Source organism: Thamnophis sirtalis, unplaced genomic scaffold (assembly GCF_051295495.1).
Source record: "Thamnophis sirtalis isolate CommonGarterSnake01/CBP01778 unplaced genomic scaffold, rThaSir2_p1.2 scaffold_13, whole genome shotgun sequence".
In the NCBI taxonomy this organism is placed as follows: domain Eukaryota; kingdom Metazoa; phylum Chordata; class Lepidosauria; order Squamata; family Natricidae; genus Thamnophis; species Thamnophis sirtalis.
Genome location: NW_028261393.1, coordinates 43,804,301 through 43,822,205, shown reverse-complemented (window position 1 = coordinate 43,822,205; position 17,905 = coordinate 43,804,301). Strand labels below are relative to the sequence as shown.

The 17,905-nt window shown below is 42.1% G+C and overlaps 1 protein-coding gene across 1 annotated transcript in view; it reads right to left on the bottom strand.

Annotated features, from left to right (window-relative positions):
• Nucleotides 1-5,175: 5,175 nt before the first annotated feature.
• The window catches only part of LOC106540033 (sodium/hydrogen exchanger 2-like), a 44,865-nt gene continuing 32,135 nt past the window's right edge, over nt 5,176-17,905 (bottom strand). The window contains exons 10-11 of the mRNA XM_087727103.1: nt 15,188-15,322; nt 5,176-5,265 (exon numbers count right to left, since the gene is read on the bottom strand). Of these exons, the coding sequence (XP_087583229.1) occupies nt 5,176-5,265; nt 15,188-15,322 (225 nt within the window). The remainder of the gene's footprint in view (nt 5,266-15,187; nt 15,323-17,905) is intronic.

Here is a 17,905-nt window from a genome sequence, read left to right as displayed (position 1 = left end):
ATTTCACACATAAATATATAAAGTAGAATAAAATGACATAAAATTATATTTCGGCGTCACCCTTACAATCTACCCCAATCAGTCCCACGTATGCAGATCTCAACCGAACCATTTTTGTTTAAGTACTGTGCGGTGTTAAATGTTAAATTCCGGTTCTGGCCGCACATAAGGGAAGTTGTTATGATATGGGGATCCCAATGGGTCCTTCGTTTGGTATATGGACCAAGGTCCCTGTCTCCCACTCCCTCATACAAGCAACAATCCAATAGGATGTGAGCCAGCTCTTCTACCTCTGCCTCTCCGCAAATGCAGAGATGCTCGTTGTAGGTTATAGAATGGAATCTCCCATATCTGACCATTGTGTCAAGCTGTTCAAATCTTGCTCGCGTAAATATCTCCCTAAGATATTTTGGCCATTGTAACTTCAAATAGCTGTCTACTTGAAAAGTAAATATACATACATACATACATACATACATACATACAGACAGACAGACAGACAGACATGTTCTGACCCCCCCCTCCGTATGGTGAGTCACGCCAATACAAGGTTACTATTAGCCAATTTATTCACAGTAATTACTCACAGACAAGACTTTGGCAGCAACCCAAACTCCCACAGATAAGAAATACACACAAGAGCTTCTCCAGCTTTAGTAAAATGGTTGTGTCCTGCAAAAGGTCTCCTCCCAAAGTCTCTTCTTATATACTCTCTTGGGAGGAGCCTAATCACAACCACCTGGGCCCGATTATCTTCTATGTCTCCATAATTGCTGCCAGCGCTTATCTGCCCGTCATTGCCTGGAGTCCTGGACCAACTCCCTTTGCTCCTCCCCACTGTTCCCGGGCCTGACATCTTCACCACTGTTCCAGGGCCTGAGGTCAGGGACAAACCGCTGCTCCATGCCTCAGGCACCTCCTGGTGGCCAACCAGCCTCTCTGGTCCCTGCTCAGAGTCTGAACCTTGTCCAGGGTCCTCCACATCGTCCAGAGCTGACTCATAGGGTCCCTCGCTATCGGAGTCTTTGGCAGCTCCAACAGCTCCTGCTGGGCCACAAAACACACACACACAGACACACAGACACAGACACAGAAACACACACATATGTGTTTGTGTGTGTGTGTGTGTGTATTTTGTGCTGATAAATAAATAAAGGAAGACTAGTATAGATCTATTTCAAGCTATTTAGCTCTCATCAGCTAGCCATACCCTTACTGGGAATCGAACCTGTGCTGTATTGCATCCTAGGCAGATGTGTTAACCACCAAGCCACAGAGCTCGACTCCTTATCAGCTGTGCCGGGGTGAAAGGTATAAATTTTAGAGTTACAACCCCCGGTATGCCCAAATATGGGAGGAAGGTCACTACTTCCATTCTCTGTCCTTCGGCTCGTCACAAGAGACCATCCAGACAGAAACCCGATATTTTTACTGTTGCCTTTGTTACATTTGTGTACATTTATGTATATACGGTATATAAAGAAATATTTGTCTACATTTTAGTACCTACTTTTACAGATGTGCTTGTAGTTTCTGCTCGCCATTCGTCATGAAACAAACATTTCTTTTAAAAAAATCTACCCACTATCATTTATTTATGTCCATATCTATGGAGATTCTCAACCATCCAAGTCATTTTTGTCCAAAAAGGCAACTGGACTTTCTTGGTTTTTAGCTTGAAAACATGTTATTTCTCATCCAAGAAGCTCCTGCATTGTCTAACAAACTTGTTTTGTCTTACAAATCATATTCCACTTATACACTCTTGTGTTTGTGTTTGACAAAGCTGAACGGATTTATCTCTTTCAACAAGCTTTTCATGTTGAGATGATACAAAGCAGCTAGGCAAACTGCATTGTTTCACTCCCAGTGGAAGAGCAATTCTTTGACATGCTCTGGACGGCCCACACGTTTCTGTTGCATTTGAAAGTTCATGTTCTGTTTCTCACCCAGGCAAGTTCTTGGCATATTCCAGCCAAAAAAAAAGGCACTGGCAGCAGATTCGGACAGTGAGGAGGCTGAGGAGGAACATGAGCCAGTCCTGGAGTCTGGGGAAGGCTCTCATGAGGACTCTGTGTCAGAAGCAGAGAGGGGGCCAGGGCCGTCTGCCAGTTATCAGCTGCCTTCAAAGTCAGACATCAGTGAGGCAGACGAACAACTGGAGCCTCTTCCCAGTGTGCGCATGCACAGAGTTGCCAGACGAAGGGAACAGCTAAAGAACAGGGGTTGACTTGGGAGTAAGGCCACAGGTGGACGATGAATGGCCCCTTCCAGAGGAAATATAGGAGGAATGAAAGGGGTGTGGAGTTTGCAGGAGACAATTAGTTCGCTTAATTGGTTCGTGACTCTCTGAGACTCCTTGCCAAGTTTTGCAGATATCAGCTTGGTAGCTCTCCAAGCCAGATAAGGTCTGTGACTGTAAATCCTCTCTTGAAAGACTTTGCTCAATGTGAATGAGCAGAATTCACAGTCAATTAATAAAAGGGGTTTTTGTCGGGACAAGGAGTTTCCTTCATGCTCTCGGGAAGCCTAGGTCAGAATAACTTGTAGACAGAATCTTACCAGATTAAAGGAATTATCTGCATAATTATAGATATCCTCTATGAACTGCTAGGGAGGTTCTATCTTTGTCCTCTTTCTGCCTACTAGACATTCCCAGCAATACTGTTTCTTTGCTCTCTGGGAAAGCTCACCTCCCTCCTGCAATTCCAGACTACATTCTGATGCATCACAACATTTACCCTGGCTGGCTTTCCCTTGAAAGACAAAGATGACAAAAGATATAATATGCTTCAACAAGAAACACATTTATTTGCAAAGAGACACAATGAACATAGAAGGAGCAACCTCTTAAGATAAACAACACTTTCCAGGGCCCCTTAGAACAATCTCATAGGGCAAATGTGAATCTGAGATTCCCCAGTTCTGACTAATATGGATTAATCAAGAATTAACATCCAGCATCAGGAAAGTTGAAGTCTAACCCACTAGGGACCTGGTGGCTCAGTGGCTAAGATGCTGAGCTTGTTGATCAGAACGCTCGGCAGTTCAGAGGTTCGAATCCCTAGCGCCGTGTAACGGAGTGAGCTCCCATTACTTGTCCCAGCTTCTGCCAACCTAGAAGTTCGAAAGCACATAAAAATGCAAGTAGAAAAATAGGAACCACCTTTGATGGGAAGGTAACAGCATTTCATGTGCCTTCGGCGTTTAGTCAGGCCGGCCACATGACTATGGAGACGTCTTCGGACAGCCCTGGCTTTTCTGCTTTAAAAGGAGATGAGCACCACTCCCTAGAATTGGGAACGACTAGCACATATTTGTGAGGGGAGGGGAATCTTTACCTTTAACCTACTATATTATGTCAAGAAAGGTAAGTCCTTTTAATAGCATGATGCTCATTGGGGATGTTCATTGTCAAGAGTGTGCCAAGAAGAGCATGGCAGGCTGGGGAAATCTAGGAAATCCACACATCTTCAAGTTGCCACGGTTGAGAAACATTGCTCTAAAGCATGCTTCTTGTTTACAATCACTCAAGCAAGGTGTAATTATTGATCTAACACAAGCAGATTCTTGGATAGCCCTACACTAGAAATGTACTCTACTATCAATCCCCCCAAGATCAGCCATTTCTCCTCATCAACAATTGGATTTAAGTTGACTGCAAAGCAGTTTTCACACACACTGAACTTTATGGAAAACAAAGCTTCTTCAACTACCTTGAACATGGGAAGGGAAGGGAGAAAAGTGAGAGGAAAGGAGGAAATTAGGAAATGATAGGTTTAGGTTAGGTTTATATAGGTTTATTGGATTTATATGCCGGCCTTCTCCCAAGGACTCAGGGTGGCGTACAACATAAAAGAAAACACACATTACAAAAATTAAAAAGGACATTAAATAAATATCCAAAAAAAAACCAATTGATATTTACAATAAAAAATTTAAAATTAAATTATAATTAACAACCAAATTAATCCTATATTTTATTCTATTCAGGCCAGGCCGGCTTGCTGGAAAAGCCAACTTTTTAGGGCACATCGGAAGGACCAGAGGTTGGGGATTATGCGAAGCTCCGGGGGCAGCTCATTCCAGAGGGAATGAGGGATAGGGATATCCCTGATAGGGAAGGGAAGAAAGGGGAAAGGAGAAAAGTGAAATTAGGAAATGGTAGGGAAGGAAAGAGAAGGGAAGGGAAGGGAAGGGAGAAAGGAGAGGAAGGAAGGAAATTAGGAAATGATACGGAAGAAAAGAGAAGGGAAGGGAGAAAAGTGAGAGGAAGGAAGGAGATTAGGAAATGATAGGGAAGAGAAGGGATTGATTAGAATGAATGAAAAGAAAAATGTACAACGGTGTGCTACTTCTCCTTAGAAATCGCTAGTTGGTCAGTTTCTCCTTCCACAGGCTGAATTGCATCTGACCACCCAAGTGAAATAAAACCAGTTGACTTTGAGCGTCTCAATTTCGGTAACGATACTTTTCTGGAATGTTTGGCTGTAGAAATAAAGGAAAGATAAGCATCCAGTGAGAAAGTTGTGCTAACATTAGTAAAAAAAAAAAAAAACATGAGTAAAAGAAAGCAGAGTAGGATTTCAGCACCTCTGTCTGGTAAAAAGCATTCTCTGGGTTTCTCCCCCACAACAAGCCATTCTCGGGCCATTGAAAAAAAAGAAGAAGCAAAAAGGCAGCATCTTGTGACTCAGCAGATGTCTGCTGTGAGTCTTTTCGGGATACAAGATTCATTATGCAGCTGGGGCTGGTTAGAAGCAAGTTTGGAGATAAAAGGACGGATGCTGCCACACCCTAGTCGCTGGAGTCAACGTTCCTTCGTGCGTGCCTTAGTTTGTACAACATTGTTTGATCATCAGTCATGGTTTCTGTAAGATTCACTTGGATAAGTGCTCTGTATGTCTGAAACCCTGATTCATAGAGACTTTGGGAAGAAGTGTTTTGCTTTCATTTTGTTCAAATTGAGTTGCCGTAAGAAAGATTTGTTTTCATTACGTTATCTGGTCAAAGACTTGTATTTATGTTATTTTGGGGCTCGAAGCCAGTTTGAACTGTGAACTGATAAAGAAAAGTTCCTTTTAAGTTTAATTGCCTGCCGTGTGTTAAGAGCCGTGAAGGGGGGGACAGAACAGATGCCCTTTTGATATATTCCCCATTTTTTAAGAGTGGGATTCAAATGAGAATGAGGTATTCCAACTTACTGGTCAGGGACCTGTGGAGCTTGAGTTTGGGATCCGTTTCCTCCGCGGATGAGTCTTCTTCCTACAATGAAGAAATGATTCAGTGGAATCGTTAATCACTTAGAAATCATTGCAGCCTAGAGAACTAGAACTGGCTATTGGGAAGCAGGGCATTTTGGAGATTTGTAGCTCATATGCTAGAGTACCTGAGTCAGATTCAAAGCCTGAAAGGTTTCCAACTGATTAATAACATCATTGATTAAGTTCAAGGATCACCATACAGTAGTGGTCAAAAATTGTGGAAACCTTTTGGGAAAAGTGTACAGTGTTTTTGAGATTTGATGGCTAATAACACCCCATTTTTAATAGTAATATATACATATATACATATATACATATATACATATATACATATATACATATATACATATATACATATATACATATATACATATATACATATATACATATATACATATATACATATATACATATATACATATATACATATATACATATGTACATATGTGCATATGTGCATATGTGCATATGTGCATATGTGCATATGTGCATATGTGCATATGTGCATATATACATATATATATACACATACACACATACACACATACACACATACACACATACACACATACACACATACACACACAAACACACACACCACATATAGATAGATAGATAGACAGACAGACAGACAGACAGACAGATAGATAGATAATTTAATCAAGAATGCAATGCAACAAAGTTTGTTCAATTATCTGTATTCTATGAAATGTGATAGCCAAATAACCAAAAAAAGGAAGCACAACTTGCTTATGTAGCTTTGCTTCATCTGATTGTAGCCAATGAGCATGAATGTTTAGAGAGCCAATCAGATGTCATCTTGTTTTGGCAATGAGCCAATCAGATCACAGTAGGATTCAGTTATTGGTGTATTGAAGCTGGGAGGAGGACATTTGTCAGAGATAATTTTTGTATATCTCATTTTTTCTATGCGTTTCACTTTTCTTCTTTGTAACTGCTATTCTAATAGCAAATTCTACATTCTTGCTTAAATTATCTTTCCATTGATATATAATTTTATGGTACTATTCCAAAACAAAGTGGTGTTATTAGCCATCAAAACTCAAAAATACACTTTTTTCCCCAAAAGGTTTCCACAATTTTGGCCACTTCTGTATGTTCTTAAACTCCAATCCAATAGAGCTTTACTACTGGAGTTGGAAAAACTACCCCAAACACCCCCCAGCATCAATATTTTAATCAAGAACATTGAAATCTCATGTATTCTGGCAATCCTATGAAAATTCTGACATTAGTTACCTTTTACCTTTTTAAAGCTATTTTAAATTTATTTTGGAAAACAGTTAGTATGTTTGGGGACTGAGAATACTCAAAGGGCCATGGCTAAAGACAACCTTGGATATGACACATGCTTCCAGAAAAGGAGTGTTGCATTTATTATCTTTATTATCTATCTATTATCTAAATGTTCATTTAGTTACATAACTGTATTTCTCTATTTATCACTGAGCCGTGGTGGCGCAGTGGTTAGAGTGCAGTACTGCAGGCTACCTCTGCTGCCTGCCAGCTGCCTGCAATTTGGCAATTCGAATCTCACCAGGCTCAAGGTTGACTTGGCCTTCCATCCTTCCGAGGTGGGTCAAATGAGGACTCAGATTGTTTGGGGCCATAGGTTGACTCTCTAAACTGCTTAGAGAGGGCTGTAAAGCAGTGGTGGGATTCCAAAAAATTTACACAGTTCTGTGGGCATGGCTTGGTGGCTTGGTGGGCATGGCAGGGGAAGGATAATGTAAAATCTTCATTCCCACCCCATTCCAGTGGAAGGTTACTGCAAAATCCCCATCTCCTCCCGATCAGCTGGGACTCAGGAAGCAGGGAATAGATGGGGATGGGGCCAGTTAGAGGTGGTATTTACCAGTTCTCCAAACTACTCAAAATTTCTGTTACCGGTTCTCCAGAACTGGTCAGAACCTGCTGAATACCACCTCTACTGTAAAGCTCTATAAAGTGATATATGTCTAAGTGCTCTTCCTTCCTTTTCTCCCAGTGATTAGAATGTGGTATTGCATGCTAACTCTGCCCACTGCCAGGAGTTTGATCTTGACTGGCTGCAGGTTGACTCAGCCTTCCATCCTTCCAAGGTAGGTAAAATGAGTGCCCAAATTGTTCGGGGCAATATGTTGACTCTGTAAACCACTTAGAGAGGGCTATAATGCTCTGTAAAGTGGTATATAAGTCTAAGTGCTATTGCTATTGCTATTTCTACTGCAGCTGTGCTTGTTTTAGTAATACAAACAAAGTCCCATCTACCTTGGTTATAACAATCTAGTCTGGAAAGCAGCATATTTGACAAAAACAGAACAGAAACTTGGCCTGTTTATGAGAAGGGTAATGTTTGGCTTTGGACCAAGCTGTAAAAGACAGGCTTGTTAGGTAGATAGACTCATGTGAATAAATACTTTGTCCTTTTGATAAGCACTAATCTGCATTCGTCAAGAACTCCTGTTAGCAGGTTGAATGCTTTGAGATGCCTGTAGCATTTCCAACTATCAAAAGCTGTTGTCTGACGGACGTTCTATCAGGTTTCCGAAAGGTGCCCTAATTAATTCATGAACCTCGAGCCAAGTTTCAAACAAAATCCAGTCATTTATTAGGAACACCATTTTGGCATTACCCCATTGCAGTCAGATCTGACCTCATTTAAATTATGGCTGAACTTTGTCCCTGTTTCAACTAGATTCCTCGCAGTCAGGCCACCGATCCATTTTGGATACCTCCCAGTCCAGTTTTCCCATGCTGTCTTGTTCCTTGTTTTTTTTCTTTCCACAAAAGAACCTGTGCTCTTTCCCTTGGCTTGATTCTCTATCTCTTCAAAGTGGACAACAGGTTTTGCCATTGTAAAGAAATTGAATGGCTCCTGAGAAGGATAGCCGAAGGGATACAGCAGCCCCCCCAAAAACAAACCACACTAAGATAAATTGTTCCTAAGCAGCACACACCTCCAGGTAATAACATTTCAGAGCCTTTGATGATGAAAAGGTCAACGAGGACATTGAATGACCAGTGTGTTTTGTTATGTTTACCTTGGTTTTGAGAACACTTCAAGTGTGACATTTAGGCTGCAATGTGCTTTCTTCACTTGAACTGTTCTTTGTCCACTGACACTGACTTGGAAAGAAACAGAGTTAACCTGAGGTTTTTTTGGCCTCAGAATCAAACCAAAATCTGAAAGAAGAGGACCACTTTCTTAAATTTGTATATATGTGGCAGTGGTGGGTTCCAACCTCTTCTGTAAGTGTGGCCTGCTTTGCGGGAGTGGCTTGCTGGCCATGTGACCGGGTGGGAGTGGCTTGCTGGCCAGGTGGGAGTGGCTTGCCAGCCATGTGATTGGGTGGGCGTGGCCAACTTGTAAAATGTGGTGAAACTCACTTAACAACGCTCTTGCTTAGCAATCAAAATGTTGGCTCAGAAACTCTGGCATTTGAAGCACGCAAAGCTGTCAAGTTACAAGACCCTTGCACCCCTAGCCCTTTAGAAAAAAAAACTAGGGGTGTTCAAACTTGACAGCTTTAAGACTTGTGGACTTCAACTCCCAGAATTCCTCCTCTCGCTCTTCATCTTGAGGATGTGCGGACGGGCGGGGGGAGCTGGAACCGGTTCTAAACGGCACTGTAGATTTGTGGAACCTCTTCTATAGAAGAGCTTAGGACTGGCAGGAACCCACCCCTGGTCTGTGGGCCTGTGTGCTTTTAAGTCAGTGTTGACACCAGGCGTCTTCCTGGACAACTTCTTGACGGTAGTTTGCCATTGTCTCCTTCCTAGGGCTGAGAGAGAGTGACTGGCCCTAAGTCTCCACGTGGATCCATATTTAAAACGGGGACTAGAATTTAGATATATTCAGATAACTATTTTGTTTTTGAATCATAAACAATAAACATAACAAGGGGGTAATTGACTTAATAATACATATTATTATGGAAGCAAGAATGGAGCAAGAATGGTCTTTACCCCAAACTGGAAAAATAGGGAAATTCCACAAGAAGAGAAAGTAATTAGGAAAATTCTGAGTTGCGCTGAAATGGATAAATTGATGTGGGAATTGAAGAACAAAGACAAATCAGAATATTATAAAATCTGGGATAAATTTTAACGATGGTCGGAACAAAAAAGGAAAAACCCCAAATAAGCAATGACAAACATTTATAGAATGGAGATTAGAATTATGTATGAAATTATAACAGTGAAAATGTATAAGACAAGAACAAAGCAACATGGAGGGAAATATGATTTCCTTATATTTGTAAATACTGAATAGACCAATTATAAAAAATCATGGTGGTTATAATAGTTAACTTTATATTCTAGTATGTGTAGCAAAAACATTGCCAGGACAGTTACACTGTGTCCAATGTTTTAATATGTGCTTAATTTAAAAAAAAAACTTTTAATAAAAAAATAGAATTCAGATATATGAGTCCCAAAAGACAGAAGGTCCATCACTGGAACTCTTGTTTTATCATCCTTCTCGTCAGGACTGTTGTTTTAATTTAGCAGTATCAGTACGGGGGGTTAATATCAAGTGATGTGGTGGCCTAGAGGAGGAGCTCTCGCCTCACAATCAGTTCAATCCTAGGTAGGGTCAGATATTACTCGCTCTGGGCCCAATGAGTAAATATCAGTTGTGAACTCTGCCCTGGTGACAGGAAAGGCATCCGGCCAGTGGTGGGATTTAAAAAATTTCCACTACCGGTTGTCCAGAACCTGTCAGAACTGGCTGAATCCCACCTCTGCATCCAGCCAGTAAACATTCAGCCCCATTCAGTTGCCCCAACTTCACCCTGATGCAAGGGATTTCAGGGTCATAAAAAGACAAAGAAAGTATGAGTGTTATTAGGGTTATTGGGACTAGATCTGTTGTTTTCATGTAAAGCATGCAGTAAATCACGAGCTTGGGAGAAAAATATATTTACTTTGTTCTCTGATCTAACTCATCCTTTGCTATCATCAACTGCTATTAAGCTCACTGAGAAAATGAAGCTGCATAGAAATACTTTTATCTCTGTTTCTCTCTCTCTCTTTCTCTCTCTCTCTGTTTCTCTCTCTGTGTGTCTGTCTGTCTCTGTCTCCCACTTTCTCTCTTTCTCTCTCTTTTTCTTTCTCTCTCTCTTTCTTTCTCTTTCTCTCTCTCTCTTTCTTTCTTCCTCTCTGTGTCCCTCTGTCTCTCTCTCCCTCTCTCTCTTTCTTTCTCTCTCTCTCTTTCTTCCTCTCTGTGTCTCTCTCTCCCTCTTTCTCTCTCTTTCTTTCTCTCTCTTTCTCTCTTTCTTTCTCTGTGTGTCTCTCTCTCCCTCTGTGTGTGTTTCTCTCTTTCTGTTTCTCTCTCTGTGCATGTGTCTCTGTCTGTCTCTGTGTCTCTGTCTCTCTCTCCCACTTTCTCTGTCTTTTTTTCTCTCTGTGTGTCTCTATTTCTTTCTTTTTCTCTCTCTCTTTCTTTCTTCCTCTCTATGTCCCTTTCTCTCCCTCTCCCTCTCTCTCTTTCTTCATCTCTGTGTTTCTCTCTCCCTCTTTCTCTCTCTTTCTTTCTCTCTCTCCCTCTCTTTCTTTCTGTCTCTCTTTCTCTGTGTGTGTATGTCTCTCTGTGTTTCTCTGTCTCTCTCTCTGTCTCTCTCTCTCTCTGTCTCTCTCATACACACACACACACACACACACACACCCATGAAAAACCAGGACTAATAGCAGCTTTGGGGAAAATGCATTAGTGAGGATAAGACTAATAGCTTTCTCCATTTCTCAGTGTTGCTGATCCTTTCAAAATTAGAGGGCTCCAACCATGAAAACCTTTGCTTAATCAGATAAAACAGAGAAAGCTTCCAGATACTTTTTTCCCCTTACATCTTTGTCAAAAGAGAAAAGAACAAGGCATGAACCAGAAGCTCACAACTAACAGGACAAGCCGGCTCTTGCACAACTTCTGTCCTTACCACAAAGGGAGAAGTTTTACCCTCCAAGTAATTTATCTTTGTAATGGATTTTTACAGAATTGGCTTAGACTCACTGAGCATATGATACAATAAAAGAGGCAGATGAGTTATTTTGTCATCTAGTCTTCCTGGTGGGCAGAAACATTTTAAATCCGGGGTCATCTTCCCTTGGAGTAATTGTGTAATATTTACTCCAAATCTGCCTACCAATTTGGGAAAATTTTCACATCCTGCAAAAGGAGATACTATTTTTGTACCCACCTTTTCCAAAGTGTTTTATACTTTCTAAATTTCTGGGAATTGATTTGTGGCTGATTTTATTGTTTCAAGATGGGGGGAAATGGTAGCAATGTTCCCCCCCCCCCATTACACACACACACACACACACACACACACACACACTGCAGTCAGTTAGCTTACCCAGTTTTCTGATTTAAAAACAAATACAGCACGGACAGGGTTCTGTGGAGAATGTGGATTGCTAAAGAAAGGATTGCTGATTGAAAGGTAGGAGCTCCCTTGGACAAATTGTTAATAAATAACTATTGGAATATCACATTCTACCTATGAAAATTGCATCAATATTCCCTTTTGCTTTACTCATGGGTTATTCCACCCCTGGACTTTGAAGAAGCAGGATAGAAGCATTGATTGCTTTTCAATTTTGATATTGGGGGAGATTTCAGAGAATACCATGGACAGCGAATCTTTCTTTCTTTTCTTTTTTCTTTCTTTTTTCTCCCTCCCTCCCCTCCTTCCTGTAATAAATTCTTGTTCAATTTGCTAAGGAAGGAAGGAAGGAAGGAAGGAAAGAAAGAAAGAAAGAAAGAAAGAAAGAAAGAAAGAAAGAAAGAAAGAAAGAAAGAAAGAAAGAAAGAAAAGTTGAGAGAAGGGAAGGGAAAGAAAAGGAAAGGAAGGGGAGGGAAGGGAAAGGAAAGGAGAGGAGGGGAAAGGAAAGGAAAGGAAAGGAAAGGAAAGGAAAGGAAAGGAAAGGAAAGGAACCAATGGGTCATCAAACAAATCAACTCAGATTTCTCACATGAGGGACACATGACCATGTTCAAATCATAATATTTTGGACACATTGCTTAAAGACTCAGCTCTATGGAAAAAACTCTAATAATGGAAAAAGTGGGTGGACAAATCCCTCTTTGGAAGTTTTCTACTTGGAAATCTGGAAAAAAAGAAACTTTCTAACAATCTTTCCAGTCTGATCAGCAGTAGCATCGCAACTTGAAAATAACAACCAGTAACTAAAAATGGAAGAGAATCTCAAGTGATAATAAAATTGTTAATAATAATATTGTTAGATTATTTTATGATAAATTGCACATTTACTTCTCCTTTTAGATTTGGATACCATTTTCATCCAAAAATGCCCTGCGCTGTTGTAACCCTTAATTAACACAAACAGCTAACAAGGGCTCAGTTGATGGTTATTAAGAAAGAAGTCCTTCAGATGTCCCAAAGATGCTTTTTCAAGAAGCAAATGAACTTTCTTTGTTTTTCCTTCAAGGCGTTTCACTTCTCATCCAAGAAGCTGCTTCAGAACTTCAGTGTGAGAAGCGAAATGTCTACAAGGAAAAAACAAGTCCAGTTGCCTCTTGAAAAAGCACCTTTAGGACAACCATGACCTGGATGGCTGAGAATCTCCATCGACAAGTCCTTCAGATATAATAAGAGCTCTGACCATACTTCATCTTCCTAGCGATGGCCTCATTTGTGATTTGTCTTCCCAGGGAAAATCTGGGAATTCATCAGACATCAGGACATCTGTCCAACCCACGTATGTTTGATTCAACTTGCATTTACTCTAAATTAGCTCTGTCATACTGAGATCATCTGGAGTGACAAGGATGAACTGAATTGGGGTGATCAAATTTCCATCAAAGAAGTCACATTAGGAACAAGCCGTTTGTCTTTTCTTTCTTCCCTATCACAGAGAGCAAAACTCCCAACTTTTCCCGTTTTTGTTCGAAACTGAGAAAAAGGATGACCAGATTTGAACAGGTTAGGACAGTCATGGTGAACCTTTTTGGCATCAAGTGCCCAAACTGGAACACCTGTGCATGTGAGAGCATGTGTGTGCACCAGAGCACCGAAAATTTGAAGACCAGCTGGCTGATGTGCGCATGCCTGTTTTTTTGGTGTTTGGGGGCCATTTTAGAGGGTGTTTTCAGGCTGTTTTTCTAGCTATTTTCAGGCTGGTTCTTGGGCCATTTTCTGGCTGTTTTCAAGCCAGGCTGGTTTTTGGGCCATTTATCAGGCCATTTTGGGGGGCGATTTCAAATCATTTTTTGGCCTGAAAACAGCCCAAAAATGGCCACAAAAATGGCCACAAAATGGCCTGTTTTTTTAAACCAGAAGAGCAGCTGGCGACAGCACATGTGCCCATGGAGAGGGCTCTGCGTGCCACCTTTGCCATCACGGGGTTAGGATTTTTTTTTAATGGCCCAAAGTTGAATCCTTGCAAAGCTAGTCATTAGATTTCTTTAACTCGAATGAAATTGAAAAATAAAGTTAATAAAAGATCCTTGCAGCTTGAGTGAAGGGCATTCCTGTCCAGAGAAAATGCTTCTTCATCATTTAGGACCAGAGGTGAGTTCCTACCAGTTCGCACCTATTGGGTAGAACCGGTTCATCAAATCTACCAAACCGGTTAGAAGAGGTTCCACCAGTGGACCCGGAAAGCAGGCCACACCTACAGAAGAGGTTCCAAAAAATTTTGAAACCCAACACTGGTCCTTGGGTATGATTATTCTACACTATCATGCTCATATTTATAAAACTCAGTGCCTCTGTGAAAGGTAAGGATGACTACTGCGTTTGTGGTGCAATCAGAGCATTGCGTGTGTTGAAGTTGTTTTAACGCAAACCAAAGATGCCTTTTAAAAAACAAGTTTACATCATATTCTTATGCATGCCAGTGCTGTGTGTGAGGGAATTTAAGGAGGTTCTGACAAGTGTCGTCGGCATCGTCATATCTGGTCACATGGGTGGCAAGCCACTCCCATCCGGTCACATGGGCAGCAAGCCACTCTCACAAAGGAGGCCACACCCACAGAGTAGATTCGAACAATTTTTGAAACCCACCACTGTTTAGGACAGTGGAGCGCTAATTTTATTGTTGAGTTATCATTTAATATTTACTGTTTTCAGCCGATGGTTTCCGTCTCTCTCCCCACCTTAAGTGCCCTATGCTCTTCCCACCCAGAAGGTTAACTGATAAATCCAAATTTAACATTCCTTTCCAATTTTTAAAATTATGTTTCTCTTTGCCTCTCCTTCCCTCCCTGCCCTCCCCTTCTTTTTCTCTTGCAAATGTAGTTATATGGGCTCCACCTTGTGGCCAAATAAAAGATAGACTTTGAAATGAAACTAGCCTTACTAGTAAAATGAATTGCCTTACTCTCAGCTTAGAACTTTTCCATGCTAGCAAGCCACACCAGCTATTACAAACATTATTCAGTTATTGTTTACTATTATTTGAGAGGTTAGATGGTTCTAGAAAGCAATGTTGACACCAATATATAGAGACGACACCAGATTGAGAATAAAGGTAAACGTTCCCCTCGCACATATGTGCTAGTTGTTCCTGGGGGGGGGCGGTGCTCATCTCCATTTCAAAGCCGAAGAGCCAGCGCTGTCCGAAGGGGTCTCCGTGGTCATGTGGCCGGCATGACTAAATGCCAAAGACGCACAGAACACTGTTACCTTCCCACCAAAGGTGGTGCCTATTTTTCTACTTGCATTTTTACGTGCTTTCGAACTGCTAGGTTGGCAGAAGTTGGGACAAGTAACGGGAGCTCACTCCGTTATGCAGCGCTAGGGATTCAAACCGTCGAACTGCCGACCTTTCTGATCGACAAGATCAGCGTCTTAGCCACTGAGCCACCGCGTCCGGTGGAAACTTTAGCTCACAGTAAATGCTGAATGATCTGACCATGATCTGAATCTACTTCCATGATCTAACAGCCATTGTACCTCCTCGCTGAGATAATCCGAGGGACTTCTCTCTGGGCAGATTTGCAAACTTTTGTGCCTGAGGATGACGATTTCTTTGACTTGCTCTGCTGGTTCCGCTTCACAAGGAAGTGTGTGTCGATTATAGGCTGACACCTGGTCATGGAAAATGTAAACAAACCAACATCAATATTCTTTCTTTCTTTCTTTCTTTCTTTCTTTCTCTCTCTCTCTCTCTCTCTCTCTCTCTCTCTCTCTCTTGGTCATCTAGTCTTTCTGGTGGGCAAAGTGGGAACATTTTAAATTCGGGGTCATCTTCCCTTTGAGTAGATGTGTAATATTTCCTCAAACTCTGCCTACCATCTTGGATAAGTGTTCTTTTCCTGCAAAAGGGGATAGTATTTTTGTACCCACCTTTTCCAAAGTGTTTTAAACTATCTAAATTGCTGGGAATTGATTTGTGGCTGATTTTATTGTTACAAGAGTGCGGGAAATAATAACAATGTTCTTCCCCCATTATATATCTCCCCTCCCACCTCCCCTCCCCCCACACACTCATCCCTGATTAACGGTTCCACCACAAAACCGCGCTCGACTAAACCGCGCTCGACTAAACCGCGTCCGACTAAACCGTGTCGCTGATGTCATCAACAGGGCGACAACAGCATGGAGACAGAAGCACGCTGTAAACCCTAAACCTAAAATTAACCCCTAAACCTAAACCTAACCCCCCTAAACCTAATCCTAAACCTAACCCTAAATCTAACCCTTAACCTAACCCTAAACCTAACCCTAAACCTAACCCTTAACCTAACCCTAAACCTAACCCTAACCCTAACCCTTAACCTAACCCTAAAGCTAACCCTAAAGCTAACCCTAAACCTAACCCTTACCTTAAGTTGAATCGGCTTGCTTTCAAAGCACTATTTAAAGCGCCCTTCTTTCTCCGTGCTGGCTGTTTTCGCCCTGTTGATGACGTCAGCGACGTGGTTTAATCGGGCGCGGTTTAGTCGAGCGTGGTTTTGACGGGTCACGTAATTAACACCATTGTAAAATGCACCTTCACTTGGCCAGACTGCTTAGCAAGGGCTGCTCTAGCAGTGAAGATGACTCATATGGCTCTAGGGAGGGATCCTTGTGATTTAGTGATTTAGTGATTTATTAGCATTTGTAGGCCGCCCTTTTCCCTGAGGGGACTCAGGGCGGCTCACAGAAAACCAGGGAAGGGGGAATACAACATTAAGATAACATCATATAATAAAATAATAAGCAACATACATTCATCATTCGGGCGGGGTAGCGATCCTTATCCCCAGGCCTGACGGGCGAGCCAGTTCTTCAAGGCTATGCGGAAGGCTTGGACGGTGGAGAGGGTACGAATCTCCACGGGGAGCTCGTTCCAAAGGGTCGGGGCTACTGCTGAGAAGGCCCTCCTCCTTGTAGTTGCCAGCCGACACTGGCTGGCCAATGGAATGCGGAGGAGGCCTAATCTATGGGATCTTATAGGTCGTAGGGAGGTAATTGGCAGAAGGCGGTCTCTCAAGTAGTGGTGCTCTCTGAGGTTGCTTCTTGCAAACATTTCATTACCCAACTAGGTAACATCAGTGCTGGAAGAGGGGGAGGTTTTGGGGTGAAAGAGGAAGATGACAACTTGGGGTCCTTGGTGCTCTCTGACCTAGGTTGTTTCTTGCAGATGTTTCATTACCCAACTAGGTCACATCATCAGTGCTGGCAGGGGAGAGGGAGGAGGACGAGGAGGACTGTGGGGTCCAGTGACGTGCGGTCAGCTTTAGGCCTGGTGAGGCACTTTTTAGACTTGTGGACTTCAACTCCCAGAATTCCACAGCCAGGCATGCTCAGTTCCAATTTAAAGCGACAGCATTTTTGCCACTTGCAAAATAAGTTTTCCCATTCTTTTTCTTCTCCCTCCCCCTCCTTCCACCCTCTCTCCCTCCCTCCCCCCTCTCTCAAACAGACACACGCACACAGAGAACTTTGATCCCTCTCTCATTCACTCACTCTCAAACACAAACACAGAAGTTGGATTGGATATATTTTCCAAAGGCTTGAAAGCAGCTCCTCTGCCCTTCCCCTGCTGCCTTCCGATCAAACTTTTTGAATTCCTCCCCCCTCCCCACACACGCACCTTTTCCAGCTGTTTCAGAGATGATTTCAACTCTGCTTCTCCCTGCCCTCCCCTCATGAAAGGCCATAGCTCTGTCAGACTGAGCTAGTTGCTCCCAGAGAACTCTAAAAAGCCTCTAAAAATGCCCTCTACAGGAGGTGAGAGAATACGTGCCTCATTTGCATAAGGAATTTTTTGCTTGTTAACCCTTGCTTAACTCTTAAAAGGAGAAAAATTCCTTATGCAAAAGAGGCCCCTAGTTCTCTGGCCTCCTCCTATGGTTATCACAAAGCACTGTTCCAAGTCACTGTGAATCTGGCAGCAACTACCTTGGCTTTAATTATTTTTAAAAAATTCTTTAAAATCCTTTCCTTCTCCTCATGACTGGTGAGGCCACGCCTCCCTTGCCTCTAGTGACTGCATGTCCCTGGTGGGGTCCTTGGTGCTCTCTGAGCTTGGTTATTTTCTTGTCGACATTTCATTACCCAAACTAGGTTATGTCATCGGTACTAGTTGACCAGCATTGAGGATGTTACCTAGTTTGAATAATGAAATGTCTGCAAGAAAATAGCAAGTTCACAGAGGACCAAGGAGCCCTCTTTTCAAATATTCTT